We start from the raw sequence: 18,207 nt of genomic DNA, 5'->3' as shown, positions 1-18,207 counted from the left end.
AGACAGAGTAGCTTCAAAACCTAGTCTATAATCTGAAGTTAGGAAAATTGGAAGCATGAAATCTTGAGGCACTTAATCTAAATTGAAATAGCTGCGTTATCCAAGATGTTGTCTTTATTCCTGATGAGACCTTGAATCAACATTTTCCCTTTCAAGTGGTTATAATAACTCTGTAGCATTATTTGAAGAATGCTATGCCATTTCATAGTTCAGAATAAATTTATCATCAAAGTATATCATATATCAGCATATACAACCCTGAGATTCATTTTCTTGGGGGCCTAATCAATAAATCCATAATGGAATAATTACAGTAACAGAATCAATAAAAGACCACACCAACTTGGGCATTCAAACAGTATACAAAATACAACAAACTGAGCAAATACAAAAATAAAGAGATAATAAATAAATGAGCAATAAGTATGAAGAATATGAAATGAAGAGTATCCTGACCAATATTTATTCCTTCAGCCAGTATGAGCAAACAGCTAATTGATCAAATTGCTTTTGATTTGCCTATAATAATTCAACACCTTTGGTACTTTGGCAGTGCAGGTCTAGTAGATTTTCTGAACTATTGGATTGGAGAAATCACCAAACACACTTTAATTCCATTTTTGTTTCGTTATACAGTGGTGTAATAAATTTTCCAGCAAACTGTTAACTTAATGGGAGGAGGAAATACACCTGCACTCTGGATCCTGGTTCTACTCGCAAACTTAGGATCAGAATCAGGTTTAATATCACCGGCATACGTCATGAAATTGGTTTTTATGTGCAGCAGTACATTGCAATACATAATAAAAGCTGTAAATTGTGGTAGGAGCTATATAAATTAAATACGTAGTGTAGAAAGAGGAAGAAGAAGTAGTAGGGCAATGTTCATGGGGTCAATGTCTATTCAGAAATTGGATGGCAGAGGAGAAGAAGCTATTCGTGAATCATTGAGTGTGTGTCTTGAGGATCCTGTACCTGTTCCTTCCTGATGGTAGCAATGAGAAGAGGGCATGCACTGGGTGATGGGGGTCTTTAATGATGGATGCTGCCTTTTTGAGGCATCATTTTTTTGAAGATGTCCTCTGTGCTGGGGAGACTAGATGATCAGACTCCATGATGGAGCTGACTGAGTTTGCAACTTTCTGCAGCTTGTATCAGTCCTGTTGGTGCCACCACTCACCATACCAGACAGTGATGCGGTTGATTAGAATGCTCTCCACGATCGATCTGTAGAAATTTGTGAGTGTCTTTGGTGACACACCAAATCTCCTCAAACTCCTAATGAAGTATAGCTGCTTTTGTGCCTTCTTTGTGGCTGCATTGATATGTTGGGTCCAGATTAACTCCTCAGATATTGACACACAGGAACTTGAAATAGCTTACTCTCTTTCCGCTTCTGATCAATCGATGGATGAGGGCAGGGGTGTGCTCCCTCGTCTTACTCTCGATCTTAACCCCTAGTGTACCAGACCCCATCTCCAGCCATTCATTGGCCCACAGGCTGAACCCCAGACCTTGCTGCACTCCAGACTAGCACTCACCCAGTTGTAATTGGGTCCATCAGCTCAAATGCTGGATTTAACAGTGAATTAACATGTCATGCCATAGGGTTTCTGAGCAGCTGGATTCTGAATTATTGGAGTTTTGCTGTACACGAGCAGAGTAATTGAACTATTGCTGCTTTTCCAAAAGCAGTCTGTTTTGATTTTTTAAAAAATCTATTTCACCTCCACCCTGCACCACACCTTGCAAGGTGTGACCACAACACTATTTATCACCAAGGCAGCTGACTGCCAGCTCCCTTATTATAAAACACCAGAATATTTAGTGACTTTTGCAATGTCAGGGAAGATTCTGAAGAGTGGAAGAATCTAATTTGCTTCGCACCTAATGGTCTCTGTGGTCAGTAATCAAACCCTTTCCACAAATGCCAACAATGGCATATGTGGCTAATAATTAAAAATAAACAGGAGAGATTCTGCAGATGCTGGAAATTCAGAGCAAAATGCTGGAGGAACTCAGCAGGCTGATGAAGGGTCTCTGCCTGAAATATCAACGGTTTATTCTTCTCCATAGACAGTACCTGACCTGCTGAGTTCCTCCAGCATTCTGCGTGTGTTGTAATAAAAAAAATACAAGATTAATTAGAATAATTTTAACTGGTTCATACATCACATTTCCAAAGCTGGTTCAAGAGTAATGTCATCTTCACAAATCATCTGCCTTTTGCTCAAGAATTGAATATCAATTGTATGACAGTGACTAGATTACGGGGTGTGAGAATTTGTGTTCTGATCTTTCTTAAGAGCATAACACATAGGAGATGAATTAGGCCATTTGGCCCATTGATACTGGTCTGCCATTCCATAATGGTTGGTCCATCATCTCTCTCAACCCCACTCTCCTGCCTTCTCCCCATAACCCTTGACACCCTGATTAATCAAGAACCCATCAGCCTCCATCTTAACTATACCCAATGACTTGGCCCGTACAGCCATTTAAGGCAATGAATTCCGTATATTCACCACCTTTTAGCTAAAGAAATTTTTCCTCAACTCTGTTCTAAATGGATGTCTTTCAATTATGAGGCTGTGCTCTCTGGTGCTAGACAGCTATACAATAGGAAACATCCTCCCAACACCCACTATATCCAGACCTTTTAACATTCGATAGGTTGCAATGAGGTCCCCCCCAACCCCCCCCCACATTCTTCTAAGCTCCAGTGAGTACAGACCCAGAGCCAACAAACACTACAGTACTCATATGTTGACCCTTTCATTCCTCTAGACCCTCTCCAATGCCAGCATATTTTTTCTTTGATAAGGGGCCCAAAGCTCCTCACAATATTCCAAGTGTGGTGTAACCACTGCCTTATAAAGCTTCAGTATTATATCCTTGCTTTTGTATTCTAGACCTCACAAAATAAATACTGACATTCCTTACCACTGACTCAACCTGCAAATTAACCTTTAGGGAATCCTAAAGGATGACTCCCAAGTCCCTCTGAACCTCTGATTTTTGAATGTTCTCCCCATTTAGAAAATAATTCGTTCTCTTATTCCTTCTACCAAAGTGCATGACCATACACTTCTCTACGTTATGTTCCATCTGCAACTTTCTTTGCCCATTCTCCCAATCTGTAAGTTCGTCTGCAGACACCCTGCTTCCTCAACAATGCCTTCCCCTCCACCTATCTTCATATCATCCGCAAACTTGACCTCACCACCATCAATTCCTTCATCCTAATCATTGAAATATGATGTGAAAGGAAGCAGTGCCAACACCGACCCCAGCAGTGCACCACTAATCATTAGCAGCCAACTGGAAAAGGCCTTCTTTGTTCCCGCTCTTTGCTGCTGTCAGTCAGCCAGTCTTCTATACGTACTAGTATCTTTCCTGTGATATCATGGGCTCTTGTTAAGCAGCCTCATGTGTGGCACCTTGTCAAAGGCTGTCTGAAAATCCAAATAAACAACGCCCACTGATACTCGTTTGTCGCTCTGGCTTGTAATTTCCTCAAAGAATTCCAACAGATTTGTCAGGTAAGATTTCCCCTTTAGAAAACCATGCTGACTTCCTGTAAGTACCCTGAAACTTCATCCTTAGTAATAGGCTCCGATCACTGAAGTTGGGCTAACTGGCCTAAAATTTCCCTTCTTCTGCCTCCCTCCCTTAAAGAGGAAGATAGCAATTTCCTTCAGGAGACCATGTATCTTTGTAGACAACAAGAGGGACAGCTACATATGATCTTTATGATGGCTACAATATGATTACCTTGTCTTACAAACACATATGTGCCTCCTTTTTCAGCATGGGAACTGAGAAGCCCAAAACTGAGCAATGCACAAGGTTTAAGCAGTTCCATGTCGGATCTCTCGTCTGGCCAGCGAACACAGGTAAGTTTATATATGAGTTCAGCAACCAGTCTCGATCACCTTGTTAAAATCCACTGTCAATAATAGAGACGTAGCTCCTAGAACTTGCCAAGTGGGTGGTGTTGTGCAAAACACTACGAGACATTATGTAAAAGACTAGAATATAAAAGCAAGGATGTAAAGCCTGAGGCCCTATAAGGCATTGGTCAGACTGCACTTGGAGTATTGTGAGCAGTTTTGGGCCTCTTGGCTCAGAAAAGATGTGCTAGTATTGGAGAAAGTACACAGGAGGTTCATGAGAGTGACTCTGGGAATGAAAGGGTTAAGGTATAAGGACCCTTTAGGCCTGTACTTGCTAGAGTTTAAAAGAATGAGGGGGCATCTCAATGAAACCTACCAAATGTTGAAAGACCTCAACAGAGTGGATGTGGAGAGGATGCTTTCAACGGTGGGTGAGTCTAAGACCAAAGGACATAGCTTCCGAACAGAAGGATGTCCCCTGAGAGATGATGAGGAGGAATTTCCTTAGCCCGAGCATAGTGAATCTGTGGAATTCATTGCAACAGATGGCTATGGAGGCCACGTCATTTGGTATATTTAAAGTGGAGGTTGATAGGTTCTTGGTTAGTGAGGGCATCGTAGAATGGGGGGAGAAAACAAGAGAATGGGGTTGAGAAGGATAATAAATCAGCCATGATGGAATAGTGGAGCAGATTCAATGGGCTGAATGGCCTAATTCTGCGCCTATGTCTTTTGGTCTTATGAGCTGCACTTTGCAAACCTGCACAAACAAGTAATGATGAATCTTCTAGCCTTGGACAGGTCACAAGGTACTTTTAAATTTGATAGGAACTTTGATCAGTAAGCAGCCTGTCTATTGGCATTAGTAAGTGACTTGGAGGTGGTGTGGGGTGTATCAGTCATGTAAGCTCTATCAAGCAGCAAGCAAACTCTACTTGCTCAGAAAAGAGTATTAATTGAGGAAGAAATGAGAACCGTGGCAACTTCTCTCTATTAAAACAGGGTCTGTTCGATAGAAAGGTAGAAAGATTGGGAGATAATGGATTATAAACACAAGAGATTCAGTTGATGCAGGAAATCCAGATTAACTCACAAAAGTCAGGCAGCATCAATGGAGAGAAATAAACAATCGGCCTATCGGTCCGAGACCCTTCATCAGGACTGGGAAAGAAGGGGGCAGAAGCTAGTACAAGAAGGGGAGGGGAGGGGAAAGAGTACAAGCTATCAGATGATGGGCGAGACCAGCTGAGAGAGTAGGTGAGTGGGAAAGGGATGGAGTGAGAAGCTGAGAGGTGGTAAGTGGAAGAGGCAAAAGGCTGGGGAAGGAATTTGCTAGGAGGGGACGGTAGAAATTGAAAGGGAGAGAGGAGGGGTTTCTGGAGGAACATGATTAAGAGGTGAGGAGACTAGAAGGGGTAAAAGGGGAGCCAGAATAGGGAATGGAAAGAAATTGCTGAAAATGAGAGAAATCTATGTTCATGCCATCATTTGGAGGCTACCCATTCTGAATATGAGGTGTTGCCCCTCCAACCTGAGGGTGGTCTCATCATGAGATAGTTTGGATTTAATTTATTTCTGTGAAGGTAATCTCACTGTCAGCTGGCTGATGGTGTAATGGCATCTGCATTGGATTTTGAGACGCGCGGTCCCGGGTTCGAATCCGACCGGCTCCTTGCACACTTTCCGCCTGTGCTGGGTTGAGCATCGGGCTAGCAGCCCAGCCTCATTTTAGAAAAAACAGACAAAATGCTAATGAAATGGTAAGGATCTGTCCAATGCACCACAAGGCACAGAAAGGAACAACAGCAACAACAGTCTCTCTATCATGTGGTCAACGAGGCTGATTGGGAATATACCTGGACATCTCCATTCTCCTTCAGCGTGCTGTTCCATGCTGTTTTCAGGCTGTGAACTGTGGGGATTTGATGCTTTGCACACCATGGTGTTGGGTCAATCATAAATCGAGCCCTTTGGCCCATGCTGACCATTCACACTGATTCTACACTTATCCCATTTTTATTCTGCACACATTCTCAGCTCCTCTTATATTCTACAACTCACCTCTACACTAGGGACAGTTTACAATAATTCCAGATTCATGATTGTTTAATGTCATTTCCAGCACACAAGTGTAAAGGGGAAACAAAATATCCAATGCAGCATAAACAAACACAAAGATAAGATAATGCAATAAACCTACAGTGCTGTTCGTAAGTCTTCAGCACATATTGACAGCTAGGGTGCTTCAGATCTTTGCATAGTACTGTAGTAATTTTATGTATTGCACTGTACGGCCACTGCAAAAAAAAAACAAATTTCATGACATACGTGAGTGATGATAAACCTGATTCTGATATGAGTCCATATTGTGGACTGAGAGTGGGAAGGGGGAAGGGAAAGGGGAATCATGGTTGGGAAAAGGGGAAGGGAGAGGAAAGGAAGCAGGAAGCATCAGGGAGACATTCTGTAATGATCCATAAACCAATGGTTTGCAATCAAATGACCTTGCCTGGCATCTCATGTGGGTGCCTGGTCTACACCCACACCACCCACTCCCCCATCCCTGAAACTCCTTCTCTGCTACCTGTCCCATATCCCTCCCTCAGCACTCCACCCTCGCCATTCCCAGCATTCTTTCCTCGCACCAGATTTACAAACTCTCTCTCTGTTTCATGCTGACAAATACAGTACTGTGTAAAAGTCTTTAGGCACTGTAGCTCATATCTCCTTTTGCACAGTACTGTAAACACATAAGATAGCTTGATAGCTTGATGGATTGATTATATGTCTATAAAGTGAGACCAGGTACAGTATGTAAAATGACTCTGACTGGAAATGATGAAGTGGTGTGTTGGGGGGGTGTTGATCAGCCTTACTTCGTGAGGGAAAAAAGCTGGTTTTGTAGCCAGTTACGTAAGTTAACCACCCGTATATCTTTGGGATGTGAGGGGAAAGCAGTGCACCCGGAGGAGATCCACATGGTTAGTCAGACAATGTTCAAGCTTCATAGAGACAGCAGACTGAGCCTGCGTCCCTCTTTGGGCCTTCTCACTGAGCTACAGTGTTGCCCTTCACTTTTGCAGTCAGTGAGCTTTAAACTCAGGTTTCCAAATACAGGGCACAGACCTATTGTAGATGACCAAGTGCTTCAAAGATAAGATTTCCATTAATGAGACCACTGGACCCCATTACAATCAAATGTCTTATACTTTGATTCTGAGTTGAATTTCCTTTTAAGTCCATTGGGAAGATCCGTGAGAAATGGTGACTGGTGTCTGTGAGATAGAATAGTGCATCACAGGAACAGGCCATTTGGCCCACAATGTTGTATCAAACCAACTATAAAGCAAATCAAACACACCCAAACATCAATCCCTCCTACGTACACCATGCCTGTATCCCTTTATCTTCTTTACATCCACATGCCTATCTTAATTAAATTAAAGGCATCCATTAGTCTTGCGAGACCATGGATCTGCGCCTGGAAAGTCTTCAGTCTCCAGGGCGCAGGCCTGGGCAAGGTTGTATGGAAGACCAGCAGTTGCCCATGCTGCAAGTCTCCCCTCTTCAGGTCACTAGTCCAATGCCTTAACCACTTGGCCACGTGCCCACACATGCCTATCTAAACATCCCTTAAAAGTTTCCAACGTATTTGCCTCTACCACCATACCAGGCACACATTCCAGGCACCTACAACTCTGAGTAAAAAAAACACTTGCCTCACACATCTCCCTTAAATCTACCCCCTCTTGCCTTCAATGCATGCTCCATTTCAAACCTGGGAAACAGATACTCACTGTCCACTCTATCTGTGCCCCTCATAATCTTGTAAACCTCTATCAGATCTCCCCTCAGCCTCCAATGCTCCAGAGAAAACAACCCATAGAATGTTTGGTTTATCAAAGTAGCACTTATTTAAAGACCACATGTTTTGACAAAATGTCTCTCCCCCCCCCCCACCCCTCCCCGTGAACCATTGAAGTTCACGTGCTGGGGTTGCTCTCATTCCACGTTGTGGATGTTCTTGTTGTCTGGCCTTGCCACTGTCAGGGTGCTTCTCCAGTCGGGATGCTCATGTTTCTGATATTTCCAGGGTTAAGGTGTTCCCACAGTGACATCAGGGAAGGAAAGTATTTTCACTGTAACTTTGCAACTTACCCGTCTCCTTCGGTGCCATTGGCAGTTTCTGTCACGCGATTGCGGGAGTGGATTGACGTGAGCCAGGGAGTGGCTGCAAATTTCTTTGAGTGTCAAATGTGGAATATTACTGCACAGTACAGGCCCTTCGGCCCACAATGTTGTGCCGATCTTTTAACCTACACGAAGATCAGTTTAACCATTCCCTTCTACGTAGCTCTCCACGTTTCTGTCATCCTCGTGCCTACCTAAGAGTTTCTCAAAAGCCCCTAAGGTATCGGCCTCTACCACCACCCTGGCAGGGTGTTCCACACAACCAACAATCTCTGTGGAAAGAACTTGCCTCTGACATCCACCCCTGCCCCCATACTTTCCCAAGTCCAAAGTAAATTTAAGATGACTGGAAGGAAGTAACCTTATGTCCCCTTATGTAAACCGTTTTCACCCTGGGGGTCCACTTGCAAACAAGAGAAAAATCTGTAGATGCTGGAAATCCAAGCAACACACACAAAGTGCAGGAGGATCTCAGCGGGCCAGACAGCATCTATAGAAAAAGTACAGTCAACGTTTCGGGCCAAGACCCTTCGGTAGGACTGGAGAAAAATAGATGAGTAAATTTAAAAGGTGGAGGGTGTCAGGAGTGGGATACCTTCGATTGTTGTGGCATGGATGAAATTACCGGAGAGACAGAGTCACTGGTAGATACAAAGCAGCTTCTTTATTCGACACAACAAGGTACAGCAGACATCTTACGGACGGAAACAACAGGAATTCTGCAGATGCTGGAAATTCAAGCAACACATATCAAAGTTGCTGGTGAACACAGCAGGCCAGGCAGCATCTCTAGGAAGAGGTGCAGTCGACGTTTCAGGACATGTCCTGACGAAGGGTCTCAGCCTGAAACGTCGACTGTACCTCTTCCTAGAGATGCTGCCTGGCCCGCTGTGTTCACCAGCAACTTTGATGTATCTTACGGACGGAGACGCTTTCCGCAGAAAGGTCTGCTAGCTCAATGTGGGCTCGATATTTATATGCTAAGCACAAAGGCAATGGCTACTTAAAAAGTTACAGACAATGCATAGACAATGCTTCCTATTGAAGCTACATATAAAATCTCACGCCATCCTTTCCTTCCGATGCCAACATGTCTGGGTTGGTATCCACAGCCTTTAGGATTTACTTGGCATTTTACGTGCTAACATAGAAGACAATTAATATTTATAATGTATAGATAATACTGACTTCGAAACTACAGCATCAGGTCAAACTACGGCACCAGAAGCATCTGGTTTTCACACCTTTTAGGAAGCCCATTGGGGTGGACTCAATCCACAATACTTTGTCAAATAGAAGTCTGGTGGCCAAAGTCATTTAAGGGTAAACAAATCATCTACCCAAAAGTTGAGACAGATTGGTTCTTTGATTTTAGTTTAACAGTGCAGCAGAAAGATGATTCCTCTGATGGTTCAGCATTCCCTCACCCCAGCACTTATTAAAGGTCAAGCAGCATTTTTGTGCCTGAGAGGAATTTGAAGCCACACTCTGAGAGGGGTCAGTGAAACTGGACTATGGATTCAACTTCAATGTACATGAAGATATCTTCTGCTCCTCCAACTGAACTCACCTCTGTTCTATTGCTTTCAAAGAAAAAAGATGAAAATCTTCTATTGTAAATATATTAATTTGTGGAAAGCCATAAGAGAAGTAGCTATGAAAACTGCTGGGATGCCTAAGTATACCATTAAAGAAGAATTTGCCTTTCAGTGCATGCTTCAGATATGAGAGCATTACTGAAGTACAGTTAAAATTTATTTTAAAATCTCGGAAAGAAATTTCTCCTCTCAATCAAAGTTCAAAGTAAATTCATTATCAAAACACATAAATTTCACCATATACAACACTGAGATTCATTTTCTTGCGGGTATTCACAGCAAATACAAAGAAACAACAGAATCAATGAAAGACCGCAGCCAACAAGACAACAAACTGTGCGTATAGGAAAACAATAAATAAATAAATAATCAATAAATATTGAGAACATTAGATGAAGAGACCATGAAAGTGAGTCCATAGATGTGGGAACATCTCAGTGCTGGGGCAGGTGAATTTCAGTGAAGTTATCTCCATTGGTTCAAGACCCTGATGGTTAGGGGTAATAACTGTTCCTGAACCTGGTGGTGAGAATCCTGAGGCTTCTGTACCACCTTCCTGAGAAGACAAGAGTACATAGCTATCAGATCTCCATATCTTATGGCTGCTCCTTCAAGACAGCAATAATTCTCTTTCTGGTGTTTGCTTATATTTTTATTTTAAAATGCTATGATTTGACAAGGTTTCAGTGGATGGATTTATTGGATGAGGGAGGAGACCAGACCACTCTGTTGTTCCCTTGATGATTCAGCAGACTGTGACCTCTTTCCCACAAAAGAGGGTTTGGGATTTCTATTGAGATTAATTATTCCTGGATGGCCACTTTCAGTTTGAGAATGTTTGTTTATTTTGGAAAACATCATGAAATTTTGCTCATGAAATGCACACACTGACTTAGTTTGGCTCGGCGACTAAATGCTGGACTCAGTTGTGTGTGGACTCTGTCCTCACCTCTCGCTGCCTCGGTGAAGTAGCGAACACACATATAAAGGTCCCATCCACTCCAAAACATTTCTCTTCGCCTCCACTCTCCTGTCAGGCAGAAGGTACAAAAGCTTGAAAGCTGTAACATCAGACTTAAGTACAGCTACTATCCTGACTTGAATAGTTTCCTAATACTGGGGGCACCAGGGTAGAACAATACTATAACAGCCTGGAATGTTAGAGTTCAATTCCAGTACTGTCTTTAAGGAGCTTGTATGTTCTCCCCTTTACTCCATGGATATCCTCTGGGTGCTCTGTTCTTTTCCCACAGTCCAAAGGCATAGCAGTTAGGTTAATTGGTCATTGTAAATTGTCCTGTGACTAGGCTAGGGTTAAATAGGTGGCCGGCTGGGCTGTGTGGCTGGTTCCATGCTATATCTCTAACCTTAAAAAAGCTAAAATGAACTCTTCAAGTCTCAATCTATCTCAGCATAGCCTTGTACCTTATTGTCTCCCTGCAGTGCACTTTCTCTGTAACTGTCACACTTCATTCTGCATTCTCTCACTATTTTCCATTGCACTATCTGAAGGTACTGACCTGATTCAATGATCTGTGTGGATGTCATGCAAAACAAAGTTTTATTCACCTTGGTACGTGTGAAAATAATAAACCAATTTACCAATGTCCCCCTCACCAATCCAATCCTTGATTCATTTTGCTAACTGGATTTACCCTGATAATAATAATAATAATAATAATAATAGTAATAATAGCTTATTTATAAAGCAGTTTTTTTTTTACAGATGACGTAGTTCAGAGTGCTTTACTTTGGGATGAAGTGCAAACATAAACTTAAAAGACTAAAAGATGTCAGTTAAAAGAAAGGTTAAATAAATAGGTTTTGTGCTGGCGTTAAAGTGTTAACTGCGTTGGCATCCCTTAAAGTTTTAGGTACCGAGAAATGATCTAGTGCTTTAGATTAAGCAACTAGGTATTGAGTTTTACATTTTAGGACCGTAGTTCAAAAAGATGTTATCAGGGCTATGGTGATATCAGGGTTAACTAACTAAGACTGGTGATCCAGAGTTTAACATCTTGAAACCTTGCATTCCAATCCCCAAGAATGTGACATCAGTATGTACCTTGTCATATAATCACCAAGCATAGAAATAGTTCATTGTATTTTTCCACCAACCATCAAATATTCACTTACAGTGGAACAACGCTAATCATGTATTTTTTATTATTTTTCCCACATTGTGATCAGGACCCCTGCACTACCTCCCCTCTCCATAATTCTATCACTCACTTGCGTAATTTACAGTGGCCAATTAATGGAATAAAGCCATGTGACCACATGGAGAGCATGCAAACTCCATATAGGCTGCACTGGGGATCGGTATTAAACCTGGGTCACACTGGTGCTTTGAGGCAATAGCTCTGTTCAGCCCCTGGAGAATATTACTCGGTTGGACACTGAGAAGGTAAGATGCTACTGTTTAGTGGTGCGACAGATGGCAGGAAAGCTGCGTGGTCTTGGTGGTAATGAGGACTAGACCTCAAACCATAGGCTCGTCTGCTGCTGCAGTCCAGAAGAGGAGACACTGGAGGTGGTGTAGCATGGTGTCCATGCTTGGTTGTGGGCTGGCCCCACCCATTGGTGCTGCCCTCCAGTGTTTGTTTGGTGGTACGACAGGCTGAATTGCATGCGTCTGCCCATGTCCGGGAACTGTGTCATCAATTTGCAGGACATGTCGCTCAGGGACGGCTATATATATGGTTTTTTTTGCTCTAAGTTTTGAATGTACTGTGTATGTTTTGCACCTTGACCGCAGAGAAATGCTGTTTTGTCCGACTGTATTCATATATGGTTGAATGATAATTAAACTTGAATTTGATTTGATTAAGATCACCCTCATTTCAAAGTTCAAGTTCAGTTTATTGTCATTCAAGTGTACACATGTATACTGCCAAACAAAATGTTTCTCCAGACCAAGGTGCACAACACAGTAACTCTCACACATACAACACATAAAGTATATCACAAATAAATTTACAAATAATCAGGTGCATTTATGATATAAGTTTAAAAAGTTAGCTGTCACAACTTACATGATGACACCTGGGTGGTGCCAAGAAGTTTACTAATCTCATGGCCTGGGTAATGAATCTGTTTCCTATCCTAACGGTTCTTATTCTAATGCAATGGTACCTCCTGCTTGATGGTAGGGGTTCAGCAAGGTTGCTGGATGGATGGGAGGGATCATTAACAATACTAAGGGCCCTACATCACAGGGTTCTGGATTAATATAAAATTATGTGTATGTTACTATATACTACCCTGTGATTCATTTTCTTATGGGCATTCACGGTAGATACAAAGGAATACAATAGAATTCAATGAAAGTTGTTCATTTTGATTTTGAATGCAAATGAGTCATTCTTGCTGAACTCCAGCTCAACATGTTCAAATTTTCTCATTACACAGTTGCTTCAGCTTGGGTATCAACATTTATTGAACTGCGTATGATGTCATTATATTCCCTCTAAAGTCGAAGATGTAAGCCATACTCTGCATCTGATCTCGCCATTGTCGTAAGACTGCCCTTTTTATTCCATTGAACCTAAATGGCCCACATACAGACCTGTTAGAAGGTGGCGGTGGATTGCCACACTAGCAAAGGTGTTAGCTGATACAGAGCGGGGTCTCAGGGTAGCAGAGCAGGCAGTCATTTTGCCTGAATACTAAGTGTGTGTGTGAAGAGGAGCACAAAAGCATCTTCAACCTGGCCTTGTGAGGAGCATCTTGTACTTCAGAGTTTTCTGAGGAGATGTCAAAACAAATTGTGGCTGAAGGATGGTTGTAGTTGGGAGCTGAATGTCCAAGATTACACATTGTATCAGAGCAATAGGAAGGTAGCCAAAAGGGGTGACGTGGCTCTGCTGGTAAAGAACGGTATCTAATCATTAAATTGATGTGACAGAGGATCAGAAGATGTTAAATCCTTGTAGGTTGAGTTAAGAAATTGCAAGGGTAAAAGGACCCTGATGGCAGTTATATACAGGTCTCCCAACAGTGGTTGGGATGTGGACTACAGATTACAATGGGAAATAGAAAAGACATGGTAATATAATCAATCCAAAAATCTGAAATGCAAAGGGTCTTGGGAGTCCTTGTACAGAACTCCCTAAAGGTTATTTTGCAGGTTGAGCCGGTTGTGAGGAAGGCAAATGCAATGTTTGCATTTATTTCAAGAGGTATGGAATACAGGAGCAGGGATGTGATGCTGAAGCTTTATAAAGCACTGGTGAGACCTCTCCTTGAGTATTGTGAAAAGTTTTGGGTTCCTTATCGTAGAAGAGGTGTGATGGCATTAAAGAGGGCTCAGAGGAGGTTCACAAGGATGATTCCATGAATGAAAGATTTATCATATGAGGAACGTTTGATAGCTCTGAGCCTGTATGCACTGGAATTTAGAAGGATGGGTGGGGGTGGGGGGGGGGATCTCATTGAAAACTTTTGAATGTTGAAAGGCCTAGACAGAATAGATGTGGAAAGGATGTTTCCTGTGGTGAGGGAGTTTTGGACAAGAGGGCACAGCCTCAGGACAGAGGGGTGTCCATTTTAAAACAGAGATGCTGAGAAATTTCTTTAGCCAGAGGGTGGTGAATTTGTGGAATTTGTTACCACAGGCACCCATGGAAGCCTGGTCATTGGGTGTACTTAAGGCAGAGATTGATTAATTTAAGGTTCCTGATTGGTCACAGCATCAAAGGGTACAGGGAAAAGGCCAGGGAGTGGTGCTGAGGATGGGGAAAGAAAAGGATCATCTGTAATTGAATGATGGAGCAGACTCAATGGGCCAAATAGCCTAATTCTGCTCCTATGTCTTATGGTCTTATAGTCTTATGGAGTTCAAGATCTGTGAGGTAATGTTTCAGCTCGATGAAACACAGTTTAGACCACACTTAGAATATTGTTTTTGATTCTGGTCACATTATAGGTAAAATGTGGAAGCTTTAGAAAGGGTCCAGAGGAGATTTACCAGGATGCTGCTGGATTAGAGAAAAGGTCATGAGGAAAGGTTGAGCAAACTAGGACTTTACTCTTTGGAGCAAAAGCGGATAACAGGCGAGTTGCTAGGAGTTTCTCCCAGGGTGGCAATGACCAGTGAATGAATGAGTGAGTGAATGAATACCAAAGAACATCCATTTAAGGTGAGTGGAGGAAAGTTTAGGGGAGTTCCAGAGGTAGTTTTCTTTTGCACAGAATGGTGTGTCCCTGGAACACACTACCAGGGTGTTTGCGGTTGATACAATAGGGAGAGTTAAGAAACCCTTAGGTAGTCAGATGGATGTAAGGAAAATGGAGGGTTATGAGCTGTGTAAGAGGAAAGTATTAATTTAATCCTGAAGTAGGTTAAAAGGTTGGCACTATATAGTGAGCCAAAGGGCCCCTACTGAGCTGTACAGTTCTGTGTTCTATCATGCTTGCCTGGCCATTTTGCCGTTCCTGACCTTGTGGACAAGGGAAAGTAGGAGGAGCATACCTTGTCTGTTGGTAACTTGTTAGCAGGGAACAGCATGAGGATATGGTGTGGCGTATGGAGGAGGATCAGATGTGAGGGTACTCTCATTGTCGGTGGTTTCAGCACTCACTGGCATTTGCCATTAATGGACCACACTGTCCCTACCAAGTGAGCATAGGTATGCAGTTAGGCCCATATCACCATTCAGTCATCTATGCCTCCCTGAGTATATACCTCTGAAAGTGTGCGTGTGAGATGAAGCACGTGGACGTCATGTATAAACACTGACAGATTTTCTGCCTGAAGCAAGGTACAGCAGATGAAACAAATACACAAGAAATGCTCAGCAGGTCAGGTGGCATTGGAGGAGAAAGAAAAGTATAAAACCTTAGATCTTTAGAACTGACGAGTAGTCATTGGCCTAAAAAATTAATTGTCTCTTTGCACCTATCCTGCCTGTCTTATTGTTTCATGTGTTTTGTTGTCATTCGGTATCAGATATTTTCATTGTGTTTATTGGAGAGACTAAGTGGAACTGGGGTGGTTCAAGCAGTTTGTGGTTTTGCACGGTATGACGTTTGAGGACATCACATTCACTTGTCCTGATGGCTCAAGCAAAAACATTCAGCTTCATTTTGTACTGCATTTACAGTAGATCCTCGGGATTTGGGTCCTAGTGTTAGTTTTGATTTTAAATTAATTACTATTCATGCTTTGTAATTCTCCTCAGAATTCCAACAGTCATTGTGTGAAGTCGAAGTCTGGCCCCATACGTTCCTTGCATGCATGTTTTGGATATGTTTTCATCGAACATAGTACATTACAGTACAGGCCTTTCGGCCAATAGTGTTGTGTCAACCTTTTAACCTATTCTAAGATCATTCTAACCCTTCCCTCCAAGATAACCTTCTATTTTATTTTCATTCATGTGCCTATCTAAGAGTTCCTTAAATATCCCTAAGGAATCTGCTTCTACCACTGCCCCATCGGGGTATTCCACGCACCTTAGTGCTTTCTATGTGGAGGAAAAACCTCCCCCTAACATCCCCCTATATTTTTCTTCAAATTACCTTAAAATTTGACTCATCATATTAGCCTCCAAGAGGAACACACCTTGTCATGGTTTGGAGGCTTGTGTGCCTCAATGACCTGGACAGCTATGTTGGCTGGAGTCAGGGCTTTATGCTTTGGCTCTTGGTAGGTTCATCCATGCCCAAGAGGTCAAAGGGTAGAGGCCAGACTAAGAGTGGTCCTCTGGTCCTCCAGTTCAACTCAGGGCTAACAACACTGACTGGTCAAAAAAAAATTGGAATGGAAACAGCAATGAAGGATACTTCTATATCTGTGTGCGATGGTTATGGCCAAGGACAGACAAAGATGGAGGACCTTCACTGCTGTCTTAAACATCAGTGGCGTATGGGCAGTAACTATATTAGCGATTATACTCTGGGGGGGAAAGTCTCTGGCTGTCCACTCTATCAATGTCTCTTATCTTGTACACCTCTATCAAGTCACCTCTCGTCCTCCTTTGCTTTGTTTCTGTCACCAAAGTAAAAAGACTCGGAATTTCACTGCACCTTTCTCACCTGTATTCTAGAGCCAATTAAGACAATAAGACATAGGAACAGAATTGGGCTATTCAGTCATTGATTCTGCTCCACCATTCCATCATGGCTGGTTCATTACTTTACTTTATTGTCACCAAACAATTGATACTAGAGCGTACAATCATCACAGTGATACAGTATTTGATTCTGTGCTCCCTAGAGTACAGATCGATAGTAAATAGTTAAAATTTAAACTATAAATCATAAACAGAAAATAGAAAAGGGAAAGTAAGGTAGTGCAAAAAAAAACCAAGAGGCAGGTCCGGATATTTGGAGGGTACGGCCCAGATCCGGGTCAGGATCCGTTCAGCAGTCTTGTCACAGTTGGAAAGAAGCTGTTCCCAAATCTGACCGTACGAGTCTTCGAGCTCTCACTCAATCCCATTATCCTATAAGACCATAAGACATAAGATTCAAGATTCACATAGGAGCAGAATTAGGCCATTCCGCCCATTCAGTCTGTTCCACCATTCCATCATGGCGATTTATTATCCCTCTCAATCCCATTATCCTACAAGACCATAAGACATAGGGGCAGAATTAGACTATTCGGCTTGTCAAGTACTTAAATAATTAAGTAATTATTAAAGTGTCTATAAATTTTGGCCAGTATCTATCTTTTCAATTAATGTTAACAAAATACCCTTCCATTCCATCCATGCCAACCAAGGTACCTTCCAGAGTTATTCACATTTGTTTGCATTTGACCCATCTACTATGGAGACTATGAATGCTTCCATGAGCTTTCTGCTTTAGCCTCCTCCTATTCCTAGCTTAACACTAAAGGTGTCTATTTCTTTCTGTGTGCAGAGATACAGTTCGACATCCAGTCTAAACAGTAATGTGTCATCTTTGATGGATTCCTTAGGAAGCTCCTGCAGTCTAGGTAAGCGATGACTTTGGAAACTCTCCTACCCTTGGTGTTCTATCTACTTTAGACCATAAGATATAGATGCAGAATTGGGCTATATGGCCCATAAAGTCTGCTTCACCATTTCATTATGGCTGATCCATTTTTCCTCTCAGCCCCAAATTCTGCCTTCTTCCCCCCTCCCATGTCCCTTTAAGCTCTGACCAATCAAGAATCTATCAACCTCTGCCTTAAATATACATAAAAACTTGGTCTCTGATTTACCACTCACTGCCTAAAGAAATTCCTTTTCATTTCCATTCTAAAATGACACCCCTCTATTTTGAGGTTTTGTGCTCTGGTCTTAAATGCTCCCACCATAGGAAACATTCTTTCCACATCCACTCTACCAAGGTCTTTCACCATTTGATAGGTTTCAATTAGACCACCCCTCATTCTTCTAAATTCCAATGAATATATGGTCTTCATATGACAAGCCGTTTAATCCTGCAATCATTTTCGTGAAGATCATTTGAACCTTGCCCAGTTTCAGCACATCCTTTCCGAGACAAGGGGCCTGAAACTGCTCGCAGTACCCAAGTGAGGCCTCACC

At 42.3% G+C, this 18,207-nt stretch overlaps 1 protein-coding gene across 1 annotated transcript in view; it reads left to right on the top strand.

Annotated features, from left to right (window-relative positions):
• The window catches only part of LOC140206063 (tandem C2 domains nuclear protein), a 99,589-nt gene that overhangs the window by 41,934 nt on the left and 39,448 nt on the right, over window positions 1-18,207 (top strand). Inside the window, exons 6-7 of the mRNA XM_072274162.1 lie at window positions 3,811-3,896; window positions 17,555-17,630. Of these exons, the coding sequence (XP_072130263.1) occupies window positions 3,811-3,896; window positions 17,555-17,630 (162 nt within the window). The remainder of the gene's footprint in view (window positions 1-3,810; window positions 3,897-17,554; window positions 17,631-18,207) is intronic.

The sequence above is a fragment of the Mobula birostris genome, chromosome 1 (assembly GCF_030028105.1).
Source record: "Mobula birostris isolate sMobBir1 chromosome 1, sMobBir1.hap1, whole genome shotgun sequence".
NCBI lineage: Eukaryota > Metazoa > Chordata > Chondrichthyes > Myliobatiformes > Myliobatidae > Mobula > Mobula birostris.
The sequence above is the reverse complement of the archived record's forward strand: the minus strand, read 5'-3'. Positions and strand labels throughout refer to the sequence as shown.